Genomic DNA, 21,096 nt, shown 5'->3' on the forward strand with positions numbered 1-21,096 from the left:
GGCTTAAGTTTCTTCTAGTAGAATTCTCACACACTCAGCTACACACTGCATATCATGCGACCTACGAGGAAACTCTGCTCCCCAGTGTTTCTGAGCTGGTTTGGAATGCTGACATCACAGGTTTTCAGCAAAATATCCATCAATAACAGAACAAGAAACAAACATTCATTACACAACATAAAAAGTTGTCTGACCCTTTAATCTGGAGATCTTTGCTTTCTTTTTCTGTGTTACAGTAAGAAAGATTGTGTGGTTAAGACAATAACCTGAGACTTCAATGAAGAAAGCACCAATCACAAACAGTTCAGATCTCTGGTTGCACATACAGTAGGTGAATCATCTCCTGGACCTTACAGCTATTTGTGGTCGTGGGTATGTGCATGCGTGCATTTGGGAACATGTACATACACAGCCACAGAACTAACTACACAACAATCTAAGTGGGCACAGAAAACATCACTTCCCTTAGCCAGCACAAAGTAGTCACTGACCACAAGAGTCACTTCCAGGAATTAGAACCGTGAGTATGCTGTTCTTTGTTGTTGCTGCTGTGATGGTGGCTGTCCTTGCTGTTGCTGAAGACGAACTTGCTGAGAGTATGGATCTTCAAGAGATTTAACAAAAATAGTTGTTTTAGGCCCAGTTTTCCAAACAATACCATTGGAATCTATTACGGAGGACTCAACTGTAATATTATGGGTGCCAAGTATCACAAAGTTTAACAGAAACTGAGTGCTGAAGTAGTCGTTGTGTGGTTCCACCCTCTGCTCCATTTCATTGGTCATGTTGTCAATAGGAATCTGAGAACACAAAAAAGGTTACCATTTTACATAACCTGCTAGAATCAGTTTTCTATTTTCTGTTTGAAAGGAAAAAAAAAAAAAACACCTTTGTCCTCAATTTTCCTAAACCAATGCACATGTATGCTTGCATCAGTTTTGACATATTTTTCCATAGATAAATGCAATTTTATTTTTTTGCATCTATCAATAAAAGCAAGGTAGCTAACATGAAGTCTTTCCCCTTACCAGTGTTCTGGTTTTGCAATAATGCAATTCAGACGTACTTCCTATAATCCTGTTGCTTTAGAAGCAATTCACTTCCCCCCTAAACCTCAAGAACCCCCAAACTCACCAAAACAGACCTTGCACTAAGTATTACATTAGCATAAACTGAACTTCAGACATGCAGTCTTTGATAAGGCACTCCACTGGATTAATGGAAATTAACAGGACTGTTACAAGAAAAGAAAAAAACCAACCCTTAATAAGGGTAAGCAGTTACAGCGGCTGTGCAATAAGTGATCTGTTCCTGCCTCTTTTTTGTGCCTCTGGAGTTTTCATTGGTATACAGCTAGACTGAGTTTTCCTTATCTCAAGCAGACTCCTAATGACTTCTCAACATCACAGGGTCTCTTTAGTCTGGAAGGAAAGTTGTTACTAAAAAGCTATCAGCATACAGCAAGCACAGATTCCTTCCAAGCACTATGACCAGCTCCCACTTGTGCCCAAATGTCAAATGCCAAGAGAGGATTAGACAAGAACACATTAATTTCAACCAGAAGCTGAAAAGGATGAAAAATACACTGAGAAGGCCTAAGACTCCTTGTTGCTCTTGTCTACCCATACCTTATAGTCTTGTCCAGATTTGCTCTGCAGTACTGAAGATACATTTAGACAGACTGATTGGATTTTACGGAAGAGGCCTGGTTTAGATCCATGCTGAACCACTCCTTCTACCTTTAAGGCTAACTGCTGATTGTTCTGTACTGCAATAGGTTCTGCAGGATTCCTTGGAGATGGGGATAGAGCAAGCTACAACACAAGATGACAGACAAATATGTAACCTCATGCCTCCTTAAAAGCAATAATAATTACAAGATGTAACAGAGCACCTTCTTATAGCATAACTTCAAGGATTTGGTAGAGAAAAGCAGAAGATGGAAACATTCACTTTGCAGCAGAAACAATTACTGTTAAAATCTATAAACATCATCAGCAATACCAGGCATGGTGTTTGCATCTCTTTCTTTAATTAAACACCTTCAAAAGAAGGAGTCCTCTATAAAATTTCCACAAGTAAGCTCTAAGCATATGAAGACAAATACAGAAGTAAAAGCCTGTATGATTAAATAGTGTCAATCTCCAGTCTAACAATTTCCCCAGAAAAAAAAGGATCTTGAGTTAAAAATACAAAATTAACTTGCCACTGAAGGCATCACACTGCCGTTCTCACTCACTTAACTGATAAATATTACAACTCCATTCCATAGCAAATATTGGTTTTTGAAGAAAAATAACTCAGGCTTATAAAAGTTGTCTTCCTAAGACTAGAAAATTTGCTCTGCAGACGCAGAACCAAGAAAAATCACTAGTCAGATTTTATTTTAAGATCTTGCAATCAAAGAACTGAATCATATTTGTTTGATTAAATCATAGTCTCATAACAATTATATATGTACTCAGTTATGACGCAGACATTATTTAAGCTATTCCTAACAGGCAAGCCCAGATCTGTATTGCAGTTAAGTATCTTCAGTAAAAATACTGAAGCTTTATGCCTTTGGTATGACTATTCATGAAGTAGGTTCTATAAGGAGAGATTTTAGGCCACATTTGAGCAACACTTACCTTAATGCTTGTAGACTGCAGCTTTTGGAAGAAGTACCTTTGGAAAGAAAGGGGTACCTTCAGCAAGGCAATGACAGCACTGCACAGACAAGCTGTATGCTGTAAGAAACAGAGCCAAAGCAAATAAGAATATTTCAGACAGTATGGAAAAGATATGCACTTAAGGTAATGAAACTGCAGTAGCTTCCACTACAAGTTCAGAAATATATTGACACTGTCATGTAACAGAAGCCACTACAATGGCAGTGACTACATTCAGCTTATGTTTATGCTCTCTTCTTTACGAAGAAGGTACTCTGCTCTGGAAAGAACAAGCAGGCCAAGAAAAATATAAATCTAGATAATTTCAGTCCCAGTGATAGAGTTAGCTTAGCTGTATCTGCTTAAAACACTCCTAACACAGAATTGAAACACAGACCCTCAAACAAACAATAATCCACTCCTGGCAAATCCCACAACTTCACAGGGTGCAAAAAAGTTTTAAGTCTTTTATCTGCTCTTCCTTCCCTCACTGCATTGTAACATCAGCAAAGGCAGCCCTACTGAAATCACCCAGCTGGGCTGGAACAGACAGCAACTAAGTTTACAGTGTTTACCTTGGGTACATTTTAGGCAACTCACTTTTCTGCGCAAATTGGAATTTCATAAGGACTGCTGAATTTAGTAAAAAAAATAGGCAAGAAGGTGCCAGTCCTAACAAGTGAGCTGCCCTGTTTCCACCAATGTGCTTTAAGATTTCACACAGCTTTATGATTTTCACTAACAGAAGACAACAACACCAGATTAGGACTGTAAAGGAGTACTCTTATCAGCTCCCTCTTTGCATTCAGCACACTTTACATTGTGTTTCCGATGACCTGTATTGATAAGAGAAACACTACACTCCAGCCACACAGCACTAACTGCCAACAGCTCAGACACTGAAGCTGGGCTAGTGCCGGACCCTCCAGCACTGCGTGTGCTACAGGTGGAACTCCTGAACCACAACAGCATGAATAAACAGTACTTCAGTATTTTAAAGTGATCAATTTGACAGAGACTCAGTATTACCTCTAACTATCCTAACATTTATCAGCACCTGCTACACTCATAATACGAGAATTTTAAAAACCATGTTTTTAATCAGGCCAGTAAGTTTACAGATGTTCTAGCAAAACCTTTTTTTCAAGTATTAGAGTATATCCTTAGGAACTGAGTTCCTTGTACCACTAATAGCTTACATTAAATAACTGAAATGTGCTCTTCAGTTGCTTGATCACCTGAGGTTTAGGCACCTTCATCTACAGAACATATACGTAAAGCTATTACTTGCCAAGTAAGACACAGGAGCATACTTCCTGTTGAGGGATTCCACTTCTTCCAGTACATGATTAAATACAGACATCATTCTCCTTTCATATTCACTCTCAACAGGTGCTGCTCCATTTGAACTGTATTCCTGGAAACTAGAAAATAAAAAACATTCTGCTGTGCCTAAAATACTTTCCTCATCCCAGCCCAAGAGGCTCACTCTGAAACATGCCCAACGAGACCGTCCTCTGTTACAACTTGAAATTCATTAAGAAATAAACAAACTGTTTGATTTATTGTTTTCCCAGTCAGACTTGCTCCACATATTGAAGCCCTTTCTTAACTCCAGCTTACCCAGCACTTTGCGTTCCCATCCTTTCCTAGTTGAAGCAACTACAGCTCTAACAGTCTGGGTGTGCTTAATTCCCTAAGGGATTTTATTTCAACCTGCAGCACTCAATGTTTTTAAAAAAGCTTGACAACTCAACAAAAACAGACAATGTCAGTCAGAGTTAATAAATATGGAATCTTATAATCTAATGCTCTGAATACAGCTCCACCTCCTAGAAACCTAACTTTTTAAAGGACACAGTAGGAAAAAGTATGATTAAGGCATCTTCAAAATAGTGCTTAATTCATAATGAGTAGGATAGATGTTTGGGGTGCCCAATTTTATTTCCAGTTACAAGAAACACACATTTATAAAGATGTTTAGCCACATTATCCTCCCTTTAATCACAGCCCCGGAGTTCTGAAGAATGATTTGATTCATAGCTGCTTCAGTGCGATTTTGCTAATATGTAAAAGCTTACACACACACACACACACACACACACACACACACAAAAAAAAAAGCCAGAAATTATTGATATATCTTAAAAATCTTGTACTAATCTAATGCATGCATTTCCAGGACTCTGAAGGAAACCAACACGTACCTGCTATTTCCACTTACAAGTATGACAGTTAACACAGAAAAGCAAAAATTAAAATACACAGCAACAGATCAAAAGTCTTTTCTTATTTTAATTCAAATCTGTATTTAAGATGAGTGCACTACAGCTCTCAAGAGCAGAGTAAGTATAAAAAGCAGAACCTGAAATGCAGTCCCTAACCTGCCAGCTACAGCACAGCAGCAGGTCCTCCAGCCCGGCCAGAGCAAAATTGTAAGGGGCCACAAGGAGGCTTCTCTGAACATTCCTTGAATTCCTAGATTTGAAGTCCCAAGAGTTTAGAAACTAGAAGCAAAGGAGCAGAAAGTTAACTCTAAAACTTACTTTGCAGATTCTGGATCCAAAATCAGAGCTTCAATTGCATGTGAAATCAACAGGCAGCTCTGCTGTTGTCTGATATTAATATTAAGGAGCTAGGAGACTTACAAACTTGGTTCCTAAAACAAGAAATACAGTACTATTTACTAGCACTTTTCCTTATTTCTCTAGTTTTTGTGAAGTAATCCTACCATTACTCCTTTGGTAAACAGACGAAGACTTATGGAAATCCCATTGTATGCTGTTTCAAAACCTAACTAACTCATGAAGTAATTTTGAACAATAATATCAACGTACATTTCCAAATAGGTTTTAAGTAACCTGACTTATGTTAACTGCTTCGAAATGACTTTGTGCTAGCTTTCACTAGAGAAGGGACTGCTAAGCTTTGTGCTGTCCCAATGAGAATCTAAGAGGACAAATCCTGAGCTTTTAAAAGGATACAGTTCAACATTCCTTAGAGTTGCTGAGTCTGCATCAAAAGATGACTGATACAGATCTCCATAACGCACAGCCAGGTTTCGGAATTCCTCCATTGATAACTTCATCTACAGAGACAATTTTACCAGTCAAAATAACAGAAGAAAAACAGCCTGCGCATCCAGAAAATCCCTACACTATTCAACACCACTGAAGAAATAAAACACACTCTCAAAGATACATAAAATTTTTCCCTCCTCCCATGGATAAAAAGCACTTCAGTGACAGAGTATTACTCATGATTTAAACAGATATTCTTCATGTAAAAAACAAAAAACTAACAAACAACAAAACAGCATACCATTTTGAGATTAAAAACAAAACTAACTTGAACAACCCAGGTTGGATGGGGCTCTGTGCAGCCTGGTCTGGATGCCTTCAGGGATGGGGCATCCACAACCTCTCTGGTCAGCTGCGCCAGCACCTCACCACTATCTCTGTAAAAACTTTCCCCTTCTAACCTTAACCTATGATACCTGCTGAGAAGCAAAATACATACTGATATCCTAAACATAACTATACAAGAATGGAACAAGAACACATGCCTGGTTAGAGATGCGCCCACACCTCTGGAGATCATTGCCTGATGTCATAGCAATCGTTGTGGCAATAGCTGGTGGTGGACTTGTTTTCAGGCTGTTGCAGGTACAAATAAGTTGAGAAAAAGCTTGCAGAAGGTCAATCCTGAGTTTCACAAATCCACACTGAAAGCTCAGAGGATTAAGCGGTGTACTTGCAGCCTGAAACACAGTAATTGTAATGTTGCTAATTGAGGTCAAAAGCAAACATAGTAAAATAACTTTGCAATGTCACTAAACTGTGTTCTCATCAGACAACTATACTCTCTGGCTCACTACTAAAGCTGATTTTTGAAAACAAACCCAATAGATTTGCTCAATTTAAATCATACCAAATATACAAGGTAGAAAAATTTAGGTAATTACTATGCCATCAAGTGTATCATGCTTGTAACAACTGTGACTTGACCCATTTGAGCACTTATTTCCCCTTCTTCAAAGGGCAAGCTATTGGACCTTTAAAGCCACACAGTCCAGACAGCCCCTACCATGAGAGGGCACACTGAATTGAAAGGCAAAGAAGCAGAGAGGACTGCAAGTCAATCTTTGGATGAGCCAGAATGATAAAGGACCAGCTAAAGCCACCCAGTACTAAAAGCAGTAGTAACCACCTTTGACTTTCTCTGAGTTGTGTACTACAAAGGCTCCTTATATTTCATGAAGGCAGTGACAACCAAGAATGATCAACAGAACTCCAGGAGGAAAGACATGTTGCTATTAATCTAAGGTTACTGCTCTATGCAATTCTGTTCCCTAAGAGCTCATTTGACTTGGAGAACCACCTGTGACAGCTAAAGACACCCAGGAGGGCAAACTGCAGCACTCAATATTTGATGTTAGTCAAGCCAAAAATCCAAGCTAGGATGCATCCAACACATTATCAAGAACTTTTTTTTTCTTTTGCTGGCAGGAAAACAAACAAGTTTATCACAAAGTGTCCCACGTCATCTGAGAACTGGCTTACCATGGGTGAAACTAAGGAAATATCAACCAACCACTATAAAAAGCCAGAAGTTCTCAGTACAGCAAACTGGACTTGATTCTTGTAGATGGAGATACAAGCTTGCCTCATTAACACTGCAATTTATATTACCCGTAACACATGGGCAATAACTAAGTTACAGTTCTTCTGAAAACGACATAGAAAGTTCTTCAGCTCAGTTAAGTTCTTCAAATGACACTACTTAACATGCTTTGAGTTAGCACTACTTCATCGTACATATGCTTTGTTCAAGCTCTGTCTCTACTTTACCAGTAGTGAAAAAACAAGCAGGAGTTTCTAAGGAAATGCAAGTTCTGTGCCAAAGAGTCCTATTTCAAAACCTTTGCTAACTATGCAAGAAAGCACACAGCAAGACAGATGGGACTGGGGGCCTATGCACTTTGTAATTCCCCATCCCACACATTTCTCTCATCTGTAAAGAAGTTAGGTTCAGTCCTCAAGAGGAGAAACTCACCAGAAAAAACACTTTGCATACACCCAATGCAACCTTCCTTCTTGCATGTGTATCAAGAAGGAATTGAGAAATATTCTGATAAGATCAGTCACTGTCTGGATATGTCATCATTGCAGAATGTCTGCAGGATTACCACTGTGTAGGTGGTAACTACTACTGTGTAGTTACAAGGTGGCCCAACTACACAGGCATTAATGGTCTGCAGCACCAACAGTGCTGAGTCATGCACTACATTAAAACAGAAGCAACAGAAAAGCTGAAGTCAGACGGAAGGGACAGCTGAAGTATTCTGCAGTTAGACTACCATGCATCCTTAGTGACACTTTGTTCCTCTTTTAAAAAAACATTGAGTTACACAGACCTAAGCTGAGAAAGGCTCCTTTCACAGCTGAGATTTGAGCACAGGGAGAAATTTGTCAAGAGAGATGCAGTAAGTCAGGAACAGCTAGCAAATAACAACAACAAAAATAAAGATAAAGCAGCTTCCTCTTCTCTAGCTCTCTGAAACCTGTGGACCCCAATTTTCAAGAAGACCAGTAGAAGAGATGAGGAAAGTAATTTTTCAATGACAAAAAGAAAAAAAAAAAAACAGACTCCAGGGAAAGACTATTTAATTTGCTGAACCACTTCCCTGCCTGGATTAAATATTCATGTCCAGTTAGATGCCCCCTCCAATGGCTTCTAGATGTTAGAGAAGCCTTAAGTGTTGAATGAAAAGCCTTATCCACTTAGCCAACAACTTAAAGGCAAATACTTACAGAGCTTTCTCTCAGAGGATAAAGGCATAATATTTATAACCTTCCATGTTATCCAAGTGGCAGATTATTAAAAAACAGTATATCTGAGCTTTATTAATACTAATATCTGAGCTGACATGACACTGACAACTGCAAAAGTAGTAAGCTGCTTCATTTAGAAGTGCTGTATGAAGATGGAACACCTTTTGTTAAGATGACAGCATGAAATGGAAGTCCATAGTCATGAATGCCTCTGTTGCTGTTTTTCAGAGACACCACACACAGCCTTATTTTTTCCCTACTTTAGAAAAGCAGAAAATACTTGCTTAAAATATGCACCTCCAAATTCCTGTGGATTTGACAACATTGACTTGTTCTCCCTCCTCTTACTGTATTGGTGTGGCTTTACTGTTCTTAGAATTCCACAGGATCACATTGTCAAACACAATGCAATATGAACTCAGTAGGAAGACAATTAAGCACTTAAATTAAGTAACTTTAAGTAAAAAAAAGAAAAAAGTTAAAAAAAAAAAAGCATCACATGATTTGATCAAGGCAGAAAGTGAGAAATGGGAAAACTGGGAAAAAAAAAATCTAGCAAATGAACTTAGCTGCTGATCTCTCTGAAGAGATCTCTCTGGGTTTTAAAGGGGATTTCCCTGCAGCCCTCTCATAAAAAAGAGGTTGGCACCCTTAACACCTCTTAAGAAGTTTAAGAACAGAAACAAAACAGATCTGCCATGGTACACAGAATCATCACTACAGTAGATCTGTGCTGACCGTTAGGGATGCTATTCCTTTGTGATACGATTTTAAAGCTTCAGCTATGCAAGAAAGTGCTGAGCTGTAGTTGTCCTCTTGCAAACCCGTCAGACACTGCTCTGCATGGGAGAACTCCTTCAAACTGTTCAGCCAGAAGTAAAAGTGCTCTGAAGCCACCTGAGTCAGCAGGCTTTGATACAGTTCTCTGGCCATGTCATGGTTACCCTGTAATGATAAGAAGGTTTGGAAGAGGGGACAAGAAAAAAAACTGTGGGTAATCACTGTGTAAGAACATCAATTCCCCAGAATTAATCATACTTCAAAAATAAAACCAGTGAACCTTTTATTAGTCATTTAATCATTACAAACCTAATAACAAAAAACCACTAAACCTTATTTTATGGAAAGATAAGCCTGAATGAAGTAATTATTTATACAAGACTGCTTAACAAGATAAGAAACAAGTCTAGAAATGTATTTATTTTTAATACTGAAAACATATATTTCATCTTCATAGTAACACTGGGTTTGAAACTATTATCAAGTCAGACCAGAGCTAAAATCAGGAGCCCTGGCTGATGTACTGAAGCAGTGCTGTACTCAGTCCTCCCCTCTGCAATGCATACCTTATCTGATTACCCCCTCATCTCCTAACAGGCTTTCTGCATAATTCTAACCCCAGCTATGATTTTATTGAAGGGGAGAGAAAAATCAATCTTTCTTCACATTGAAGAGAAGCATAAATCAGGATGGCCTGTAGTACTTTCTAAACGTCAACCAGAAAATAAAGATTAGGTGTGCTCATAAAAAAAATAAAGACCAAGTCAGTAGCTTCTCTCTTCTCAAACACTCTGGAAAGATGAATGGCTAGGAAAACCAACCTGATGGGGTGACCACTCTGAATGGAATCAACATTCCAGAGAATTAAGAAGGAAAATGCTACATTCCCCGCAGCTACCCGCCCACATTGTTTTCTATGTTCTGAGCCCTATTATTTTCCTTCCTTACATTCTTTTTCCAATTCAAGGAAATCACTGGAATTCTTTCAACAACACCATTTTCTTCCAGGTTTTTATTTTCACCTACCATTCTGGAAGCCTGCCTGGCTATCCTGTAGGCTGTCCATCCATTGGAGGCATTCTCAAGCTGCTGTTTGATGACAGTTTTAATTTCTGAAGATAAAGCTTTCTGACTGGAAACAAATATCACTGTGGCAAGAGAAACCTATAGAAGAGCAGAGAGGTTAGGAATAAGGTTGTCTTTCAAGAACAAACGACCACAAACAAAAGAAACCCCAACCATCTCAGCACAATAGAAATGATCTGCTTGATTTTGGACCCGGATCTACATAAAAGACTTAACATACATTTTAACAGAAGAACTCTTCTCAGTTGTGCATCTCAATATTTGGGGCAACCAGAATATTTTTTGTAGATAAAATTCACTTTAATTTAAATAACCTTTACTGCCACTTCCCACTGGGATAGTTCAAAGGCTCCAGATAAATAAGCAGGAAGCTTGTAATTTCTTTCTCAAAACATAAATTAATCTCTAAATAGATGTAATGAGAGTATTTTTGTCTTTTAAAGTATATTAAAATGCATGCCAGACTACCACATGTAAATTGATATAATTAACTGCCATCTTATTCTTCTGCAAACCTTATTTTACTATCCCAACTTTTGTCTAAGCAGTGCCATCTGCTGGGAAATCTAGAAGAATACACTGCATAAGTCAACACAACTCTGGAATCACATCTCATATATCTATGATTCAATTCTATCCCATTGAACTATCTAAAACAACAACCTGAAAATGAGACTATAGGCTGGCACATCAACTCGGACCTAACAAGTGCCTTTAGCTAACCTTTTGGGAGGAGAAAAACTATGCATTGTAGTTTATGCAGATGGGGTTACAGTGTTGGTGTTCTTCCTTCATATACCACCTACTGGACTCACTCAATGTATTTGACACTGTCCCATATGACATTCTTTTCTCTGGAGAGATATGGATTTGATGGATGGAACACTTGGTGGATAAGGAATTGGCTGGGTGGTCACACTCAGTGGCTCCACATCCAGATGGGCCCCAGTCACAAGAGGTGTTCAGGGGTCAGTACTGGACTGGCACTTTGTTACATCTTTGTCAGTGACTGAACAGTGGAACTGGGTATGCCCTCAACAAGCATGTTGATGACACCAAGCTATGCAGTGCAGTCAACACACTGGAGGGAAAGGATGCCACCAACAGGGATCTGGACAGGCTTAAGAGGTAGGTCTGTATGAAATTCTTAGTCAATAAGTCAAATGCTATGCCATGCACTTGGGTTGGGACAATTTCAAGCACAGATAGAGACTGAGCAGAGAATGGACTCAGAGCAGCCCTGAGGCAAAGGACTAGGGGGTGTTAGCTGAAGTCAATCTCAATGTGAGATGGCAGCATATGACTGAAGCTCAGAGTGCCAATCATGTCCCGGGCTGAATCAAAAGCAGTGTGATCAGCAGGTCAAAGGAGGCAATTGTTTCCCCCTACTCTGATCTTGTGTGACCCCACCTGCAGTACTGCATGCAGGTCTGAGACCCCCAGGATAAGAGCAGCACAGATCCGTTATGTGAGGTTCAGAGGAGGCTGTAAAGATGATGGGGGGGCTGGAGCACTCACCCTTAGAAGAGGGCTGAGAGAGTTGGGGCTGTTCAGCCTGACAAAGAGAAGGCTCCAGGGAGACCATTATATAGCCTTTGTGTACCCAAACGAAGCTACAAAGAAAGCTGGAGAGGATTTTTTTTTTTTTTTTTTTTTTTTTTAAAAACAAGGGTGTGTAGTAATAGGAGAAGGGGTAATGGCTTTAAACTCAAAGAGAGTAGATTTAGATTAGACATAAGGAAGAAATTCTACATTTTGAGGGTGGTGAGACACTGGCACAGGCTGCCCTGATAAGCTGTGGATACCTCATCCCTGGAGGTGTTGATGGCCAGGTTGGATGAAGCTTTGAACAATCTGTTCTAGTGGAAGGTATCCCTGCCCACAGCAGTGAGGTTGGAACTGGATGGTTTTTAACATCCCTTCTAATCCAAACCATTCTATCATTCTATGATTTTGCCCATCAAGGTTTATTCTCTAGAAGGAAGTCTTACCAAGAGTTCCTGTTTTTTATCTGTGGTAGATTGTCCAATCACTTTATAGAGCTCCATCAGATCTCCTAGCATGCCGTCGGCTAACACAGGCAGCTGCATGGCAATAGCTGCTAAACAGTGGCACATGAGAATCCTAGCAGCATCCTGAGCACTGTGCAGCTGTGTCAGCAGAGATTCAACCACTGACTGGCTCAGGTGAGGACGGCACTTGACCAACTTCACCATACAAGTTAAGGTGATCTGCAATTCATAAACATCAACAGGTACAATTAATACAATTCTTACTTAGAAGTAAAATCAAAACACACACTTTGCTGCAAGTGTGATTACAAAAATACACAAAAAGGAGACTTCCTTAGAGCATAAGCATCCATCTCTAAACTCAAAGCACAAAGATACCAGGAAACAATTCTTCTCATGCCTTTACAGGGACATAACTAAATAAAATTGCTGGTAGCAGGTCATGAAGTGGGACAATTAAAAAAGATACTTCATAGCAGCATCTATCTTGCAGATTGCATCCCCATCTCAGAAAAAATGGGTTCTCCCTTCCCAAGAATCTTTGCTCTCTAGAGACATCTCCATCCCTCGTTCAAGTTTGTTTTATTACAGCTGTACCTCAGAAAAGTCCACCTTCTCTCCCCTCCATGAAAATAACTTATACTAGAGTTGAAAGCAATCACACCGCAGTCATGTACTATCACTCTGAACTCCTAACTACTGACAAGACATAGAAAAACATTGATTTCTTTCCATTCAGTATGTTATGTTTCCACCAGAAAGATCTGATACGCTTTAGCTCTTCTCCTATAGAAACCATTACTATAACTTACAGCAGTGCCAATGAAACACAACAGTACTGTCACCTTTAAAGTTGCTTGAGCTCCTGGACTGTCATCTTGACTACAGAGAACAAGAAGAGATTCTAAGCCAAAAACAGCATCTTGCTCCAAAGGCAGAAGATCTAAGAAAAAGAAACAGTCAGTTAGTTCCCTTTCACAGTTCCTGACTTTAATCAATGTAATGCTTACTGTGGTGTTGGTGACAGATGAATATTCTAATGATTCTGACTTACTTTAACTGGAAGCAGTTCTGTGTCTCAGGTAATTATTCAGCAGTCACATTAACTGTGACATTTGTAGGGTGAGCATAAAATTCTGGACTACAACTTCCAGATGTTCCATTATTCCTTTGCAGCAGATTTTGGGCCAAGAGCTATCAAAGGCTAACAGACAATTCAGTGGTTTATAGCAAAAGTAAGACAAGCCTTTATTTTAGCAGTTCTACTGCCTCCATTAACTTTTTTACAAATCAGCAGAAGATGGAATCTTCCCAACCATTCACAAAATCCCACAAAACATTTGTAGAGATTGTAGTCCCCATAACCAGATGAAGAGGATCAGACAGACTTACAGAAAAATTCATGGACAAAACCAGTTAATAATATATGAAGTGCATAAGCCTGATTGCAAATAAATTTATTTCATTGTCCTTGCTCTCATTTACCTTTTTCCTGACAAGAGGCTGATATATTTGTCAGAATTCTCACACCATGAGCTGCAATGCCACGGTTATTATGGTAACAGCACTCCTGTGCTAATTTTACTAAATCAAATGACCTTGCAGTTGTAGCCGCTGCTCCTAAATGAAGATAAGGCAAAGCAGACATAACAGCACATAACTATGAAACTTTCAAGTATATTCCTGTACAAAATCTATATTGATTTATGGTGCTTGGTTTCTTAAAATTATTTTACTTCATATTTTTTTATCCTACCATTTTAACATATATTCCTATACACACACCAACACAGAGACTGTCTCCTCTTTCCTAAACACAACTTAGGTGCACACAGGAAAAGAGTATTCAGGTCTAAAGGCTGATGTTTCAGGAACTTGGAGATCTTTAGACTGGTCCCTAAGATTTTACTGACAAAAAAAAAAAAAAAAAAAAATCTATTGAGCATATTAAGACATGCCAGAATAATATTGAGCATATTAAGACATGCCAGAATAACTAATGAAAACATACTGCTTTTCTTCTTTCCTGCAACCAGTGTTGTCAGGCTCACTATACTCATTAAGGCATTTCAAGAAGACATTAAAGACAGTATCATCTCCATTTTCAGAATGAGATACCTTTGCCTGTTTCAGAATGTCTGCTCCTTCTCAACTACAAAGCCTCTATGCTTCTCTATTCCCTTCATTCACACTAAGACACTACACAAGTAGTGGTTTCAAAGCGCCTTAAGCAGAATACAGACTGCCCATTTAAGAGGCAAACTGTTTCTTTAGTTTATGTAGAGAGGTTGAAAATCCAAAGGTAAACAAAACTTTCACAGAGCTTATTAGCCACAAAATCTACAACAGAATCTTAGGCCATGACTGTCTTTGGTGCGTGCTCCCTCATTTCAAGTTCACATACAATAAACACAGTCTGACTCTCTCTAGTGCTCTGAAGTTCAAAAATACTTCCAGATATGCACGATGTTTAGATTAAACTGTTCAGAAGTAGATAGCTAGTGTTCCAAAAATGCCAAAAATCATCATCACATCTAGTTTTCTTACCTGGAGCACTGCTGAAGTACTGTTTAATGGCAATGGTCCCCGATAACGTGGAAAGAACAGACAGCATGCCCAGCTTCAAACTGTCATACGGAGTGTGAAGAGCAGATTCACACAGTGCCTATGGGTTAAGAGACGGGAAAAGACGCAAACAGAAGGAAGTTCCATGAACTATCTGTACTAAAGGTTTAGTTGTGTTTGTTTGTAAGGAAGGACCTATACCAAAACAGACAAAACTGAAGTCAAACCAGAACTTCCTTGCTCACCTGACGAGCACCTAAAAAACGTCTTGCATGTATCCTAACTAACTGCTAAGAATCAACAGAACCAGTTTCTAAAGCCAGTGACACACACTTCTCCTCGGTTACATTTCTTCAATTGGTCATTAATTTTTGGCTACTCTGCTTTGCAGATTGAGCCTAATTCAAGGACATAGAAGCATATTTTCTTTTTTTCATTCCTTTCCCTTACAAATTGTTCTCTTGGAAAGAATTCCACAACTAAATGCAGTTTCATAACAAACTTTTGCCTAAAAATGTATTAACCTGAATATTTTCTCGGCTCCATGTATGTGGCATCTTGTTGGCCAAAAGCTTTAAATCTTGGATTGCAAGCCTCTTCACAGCCTTTCTGGGGTCATTCTTCAAGTACTGCAACAAAAGCTGGACCTGTAAAAAGGTAAATTCATCATTTAAGGGAAAGAGATTGTACTAGAAGGAAATCCATTCAATATTCATCAAGGAATTTTGAGAACACTCATCTGAAACTGCTATGCATTACCTGTCTGCATGCTTCCCACATGGCAAAGACTGTACTACAGTTCCATGGCAAGTGAAATGAATCCAACAGATGCTTTCTGCTATCCTCTTCTCCTGTCTGCTCAAGTACACTTCTCTGCACCACCCTGCATACCCCAAAGAAGCCCTAAGAGCTATTCCTGCTCTCACAGAAATACTGGTAAAACACTCCCAAAGAACTCAGTCAACACTTTGCATTGTCACAATTGCACCAGCAGCAAATATTTCAGGCATCTGACACTAATGCAGGTGTCTCCACAATCTGCAGTCAACAGCAGCACAGATATAAACTGTGTCACAGAAAAAAAATAGCAAGAAACCCACACACCCAGGCTTCCTGATTTACATGTGCAACATAGGCTGTTTGCAGAAATAGTCTTTTAAGTCCACGCTTACTTTATAAAAAGCATGTAAAATGCTTGAATGTTGTTTCAGTTAGCTCAAATTCACTACTATTTCTGAAAAGTTTCAAACAAATCAATGCCATAAGTCGAACAGACATCAGCCTTCCACAGATGTATGGGCTTAAAATAGACTTTTATGACTTTACAATAATTAGTTAGATGAGTCTCAAATGCTACTGTGCGTTCATACTTGCTATATAAATCACAATCACAAAGCCCATTATCTAAACATAAAAGCATTATATTTTGCTCATCACTGCTTTCTCATAACTTGGTTTAAAAACATAAGCTATAGCAATAGACTCAGTCTTGCAAGAAAAATTTTTAATTTCATTTTTAAACATACTCTCTGCTGTTGAATTATTCATTCCCTTGTACACATGAATGGTAAAAGGCACACCCACTATCTGAAGAAAATATACAGCAGGGAAAACACACAGCAAGGAAGCCTGGGTTCTAGAGGCAAAAAGAAAGTTTCAAAAAAAAAAAAAAAAATCATTTTCTTTCTCTATTTCATTACTCTTTTCCAAGACAGACAATTTATGAACTATGAAAAAGGTCTCTGTGTTGGAGGGGGCTATCTGGAAGTGACAGCAGCTGCAACGTACTCTGTCTCTATGGCAACATAGGAACAATCATCTTAGCATATCCATCACAATTTATCTTCAGATGTCAGCTGATGGTGAAAGTCTAGGGTTTTGTTTTGTTCTAAACATGCTGTGTAAATTCATTTGAAAGAAGAATTACCTGCTTAGGAATGTCAACCAAAGACGACGCAGCAAGCAGAGTGAACGTGTGCAGAGTAACAATGACCATCTTGGTGGAAGGATATGATGTTACCAACTGCTGAAGCAGCTGCCGGGAGCTGGAGGCCAGGCTAGCATCATGATGCATGTGCTGAAGAATAGGGATCAACTTCAATTTCAAGTCCACGGGTGTAGCTAAACCTGTAACAGGAAGAGAGACATTGCCAGGCTGTTGTAGAGGCTTTTAGTAGTACTAAGACACACAGTATGCATTACCAGTACTGCTATCAATGCAGTCTGTGCAGACTGCTGCATTAGCTTCAAATAACCTGTTCTCTGGCTGGCAGCTTAAGCACAGCAGTATCAAGTATTCTAAGAGTTCAGGAGTGTTTTGAAAACTCAAATTTTAAGAGTACACGTAGAAGAGGTATTGGATTATTTGTTACCTAATTTAACTATAAAACTGGAATTGTTTGGGGATAAGGACAACGGTATAGTGATATTTTATATATATGTACATATAAAAAAGAACTCTCAGATATCACTCAGTATTTGTACATACCTTGAATCATCTCACTGATTTTGTTACATATTCCTGCAGCAAAGTCCCTGCAGAGAAAAAAAGCACAGGTGAAATGAAAACAAATAGATTAAAAATCAACAGAACCAAACACTGCATTTTAACAATAAAAATCATCACAAGAATGCTTGCCAAAACTTAAGCTATTTTAGAACCCCTACATAGGTGCATAACCAAACAATAAAATGGAAGCTTTCAAATACATTTCAAAGTTTTTTTTAGACTTGATTTCAGATTTCCCTACAGAACTGTTATGACACATACCAGCTATAAAGGATGTTCTAACACCACTGAAGAAAATACTAAAGTTCTGTGAGTGACACTGGAGTTCTTATTCTTCGTAATGTGAAAAACAAGGGGGTAAAAAAATCCACCTTACTTTGACTGTGCAGAAAAGTTGGCAGCAGCAAAAATAGCAGCTTCAACTTCCACATTATCATGTGAATCCAAACTCTGACGAATACTGTGATGTGCATTCTTCCTTTCTGGAATAATAGATGCCATGCTGCCCAACATCCTACAGACACAGACCAGGAAAATGAGCAAGCACAAGGAATATGAAGTAATACAAGATAAAATCAAAGAGAAGTGCAGAAGGACTGGCTTAAAGTCTTCATTTTTATATAATTGAGGGCTCTTTTATGTTCACTACAGAAAAAGACACACTGACAGTAGGCATGTAACTATAATGTGGAAGTACTGGTATCCATCTTCTGTTAGTTATTTAATAAAAACAAACAATAAAAAAGTAACCATATTGGAGTATCATTAGTGGAAAGCAAGAACTGTTATAAAACTAGGAGCACACTATGGCACAGGGTACACTGAGCGTTTAAGACGCTTTTGTGTTCAAGCTCTGATATCAATGCCACAGATTTAATGCTAAAATGTATTACTGCACACATACACAAAGTATACATCATGCAATTTAAAAGTCAGACATTTGATAGTTTAGGAGAACCGAAATAGCACTTTAAAGTTGTTTCCACCTTTTCTATCCTTCCCATCAAGTCTTCAAATTGAAGTGATACATGCCTGAGAAGTCATAAACATTAACTAAGTGCTAAGAAAGCAAAACTTCTAGAGTCACTATAATGAAAAAAAAAAAACAAACGTCAGACTTTCATCATTTGTTTCTAAGATCCTATGCTGGTCTGAAACAGTTAGTATTGGGAATAGCACAATATCTTCTGTTTAACCAACAGAAAAAAAAGAACAAATTCAAGTATCAATACCATCAATCACCTCACAGTTATTTTCAGAAATGTTTACAGTCAACCAGAATCAATACAAGAATTTGCATCCATGGTAATATGAGCAAGACTTCTATGTAAGTATTTACACAGAGCTACCTGGCAACGCACTGTGCCCCTACACAAAGTGTGGTTTGGATCTTTCTTTCTTACTGACGCTACTGGAGAAGGGCAAGACTGAAAACTTCTATAGAGCTGAAAGCAAGAGCTACTGTAACCTATCTTCCACCTGCTGCACCCTGATTTGTAGTTAATGCAAACTAAGCTAATCCCTGGGACTTCTGGTTATCTGTCAAGATGTCTCTCAACACCAGGCAACAAGCATAGACTTACGTTAGAATACTGAAGTGATACTACAAGAAAACATATAGATACATTGCACTCTCACATTTCTGAGACCCTAATGCACCAAAGCATAATTTCAAAAATATAAAAAGAAATGGGTGTGTGAGCTAGTAAAAAAAAAAACTCTGTTAATGACTCCCTTCTTTCAACAGTGGGATCAATAACAGCTCTGGATGGATAGGAGAAAAGAATAAACAAGGGAGAAGGAGTGCTCTGTTCACATTTTAATTCAGCTGCACAAGAGTTGAAGATGCAGAAAAGATTACTGGGTACTGTTAGAGATACAGACACCAAAGCAGCAGAACAGCAACATTAAAGATAGCTTAAAGTGTGGGTGTTTTTCCACCCACAGGATTCCTAGGAAGGCCACAGCAATCAATAACACAAGTGCACCTCCTCAGACATTGTGGATTACAGACAAACAAGCAGTAAGCATCTAGGACAACAACAAATGAAGGATAAATGAAAGTATAACAAAGTTCCCATAAATCAGTTTAGTTTGCAATTTAACAAAAGAGTCTGCAAGTTAGCAAAAGTTATTTTGACATATATGGAAGCACTTCCCTTTTGGTCTTGTTTTAAATATATCACATAACGCATGTAGGTTTTGTGTAGATACATCTGGGTTACACATACAATCGTTTCTTTTATCTTTGGACTGCACACAACATCTGAATACCACCAATCCCATCTTGCCTGGAGCCACCTGCACGATTCTCACATCACAAATACAAACATGCAAAAACCTTGTTCTTCCACTTACAGATCCCCACTGCTCACTCCCTGTGAGATGTCCCTGCTTTTGTCTTTATGATGAGAGTGGAAGACATCTCCTATACTCTGAGTAGTTGCTGATTTTGTTTAGAACAGATTAGCACACATATAACGAGTTACAGCTTTAAAGTAAGTCATGTTAATTTCTGTGCTGCCTACCGAAGTGTGATAGCCCGAGCAACAGGGTCATTGCTGTGAATCACCGAGAAAACTCTCTTCACAAACTCATCCACGTTGAGGATCTTCTCTAGGTGCTTCTCACTCTGCTGGGTAACTTTCAGCACACACAGCCTCAGGAAGTTGTTTCTATCAGAAGACACAAGCTTATCTTTACTGAGCTGTTTGGTAATATAGATTCAAACACTTCCAAACTAAATGTATTATGAAAAACTTCGGAGAGTTAACCACAACAAAGATCTGTGCTTTAGAAATAGTTCGAGTAGGCTGATACAGTTAAAGATGGAATATGAATGCACTACTATTTTGTAGTACAAGGGACAAACCTCCTATTGCTTCAAAGCACAAGTAATGTCCTACGAATGTGGGTCCAACACTCCTGGGGAAATGAACCCATTGATAGCAGTGACTACGAGCATAAGCACGTGTAGGTGCTGCACACACTACCAGATGTGATTCTACTGGAAAACTGTGGCAAAAACTAAGACAGAGAAGCCCAACAGCCATTGCCAAGCACGAACGAGTCTGTATTCCTTCCTGCACTCAATGGCAAAGATTCCACAACAGAAACATAGATGTCTGTGTGCTACTGCAAGCTGCATGGCAGACACAGCTCAGTTAGGCTCAGGGCACTTGGAAAAGCTCTGGTATTCTCGTTCCTCTCAGAAGGGACTTGCAGAGTCAATCGTTCATTCATTAGCTACGATTTTGAAGGCACCTATGGAGAATTGTCCCCAGCGGAATTATACCACGCTACTCACCCGACCCTGAAGACGTCGGCCAACTTCAGGAAGGCTGAGTTGATGAGGATGGGGAAGGGATACTTCTGAAAGAGCCGAGGGAAGCGCACGACGGCCTCGCACTGCTCGCCCAGCTTGCCGGACCGCAGGCCTACACAGAGCACCGCAACGCTGAGTGCTACAGCGGCACCCGCCGGGCCCCGCCCGACACCCCAGCCTCGCGCTCCCTCAGCCTCGGTCCTCACCCTTGTCCAACTCCATGAGGGCGGAGTTGGCGTCCAGCTCCTGCTCGCCGTACCCCGCGTCCGCCAAGAACGACTTCCCGCCTGCCGCCATCGCGAACCCCGCGGCCGCTCAACGCGCGTGCGCGGCC

The 21,096-nt window shown here is 39.4% G+C and overlaps 1 protein-coding gene across 2 annotated transcripts; it reads right to left on the minus strand.

The window, feature by feature from the left end:
• Nucleotides 1-180: 180 nt before the first annotated feature.
• INTS7 (integrator complex subunit 7) lies at nucleotides 181-21,060 on the minus strand. 2 transcript variants are annotated; one of them, XM_042817698.1, is made up of 20 exons: nucleotides 20,969-21,060; nucleotides 20,745-20,874; nucleotides 19,966-20,112; nucleotides 17,814-17,951; nucleotides 17,417-17,463; nucleotides 16,856-17,055; nucleotides 15,453-15,575; nucleotides 14,911-15,028; nucleotides 13,849-13,983; nucleotides 13,209-13,306; nucleotides 12,343-12,582; nucleotides 10,292-10,429; nucleotides 9,224-9,430; nucleotides 6,217-6,411; nucleotides 5,636-5,739; nucleotides 5,198-5,266; nucleotides 3,943-4,075; nucleotides 2,631-2,729; nucleotides 1,629-1,814; nucleotides 181-800 (listed from the first exon to the last, which is right to left on the minus strand). In XM_042817698.1, exons 1-20 carry the CDS (start codon nucleotides 21,057-21,059, stop codon nucleotides 513-515), a joined length of 2,886 nt encoding a protein of 961 aa, XP_042673632.1. In that variant the 5' UTR covers nucleotide 21,060; the 3' UTR covers nucleotides 181-512. The 2 variants fall into 2 exon arrangements, 1 of the variants encoding a protein (XP_042673632.1); XR_006168645.1 differs by lacking the exon at nucleotides 181-800 and having other exon boundaries at nucleotides 1,728-1,814; nucleotides 3,965-4,075.
• Between the last annotated feature and the right edge of the window lie 36 nt (nucleotides 21,061-21,096).

This window comes from Centrocercus urophasianus, unplaced genomic scaffold (genome assembly GCF_019232065.1).
Source record: "Centrocercus urophasianus isolate 14NV4802_14NV808 unplaced genomic scaffold, USGS_Curo_1.0 seq_10, whole genome shotgun sequence".
Classification (NCBI taxonomy): Eukaryota; Metazoa; Chordata; class Aves; order Galliformes; family Phasianidae; genus Centrocercus; species Centrocercus urophasianus.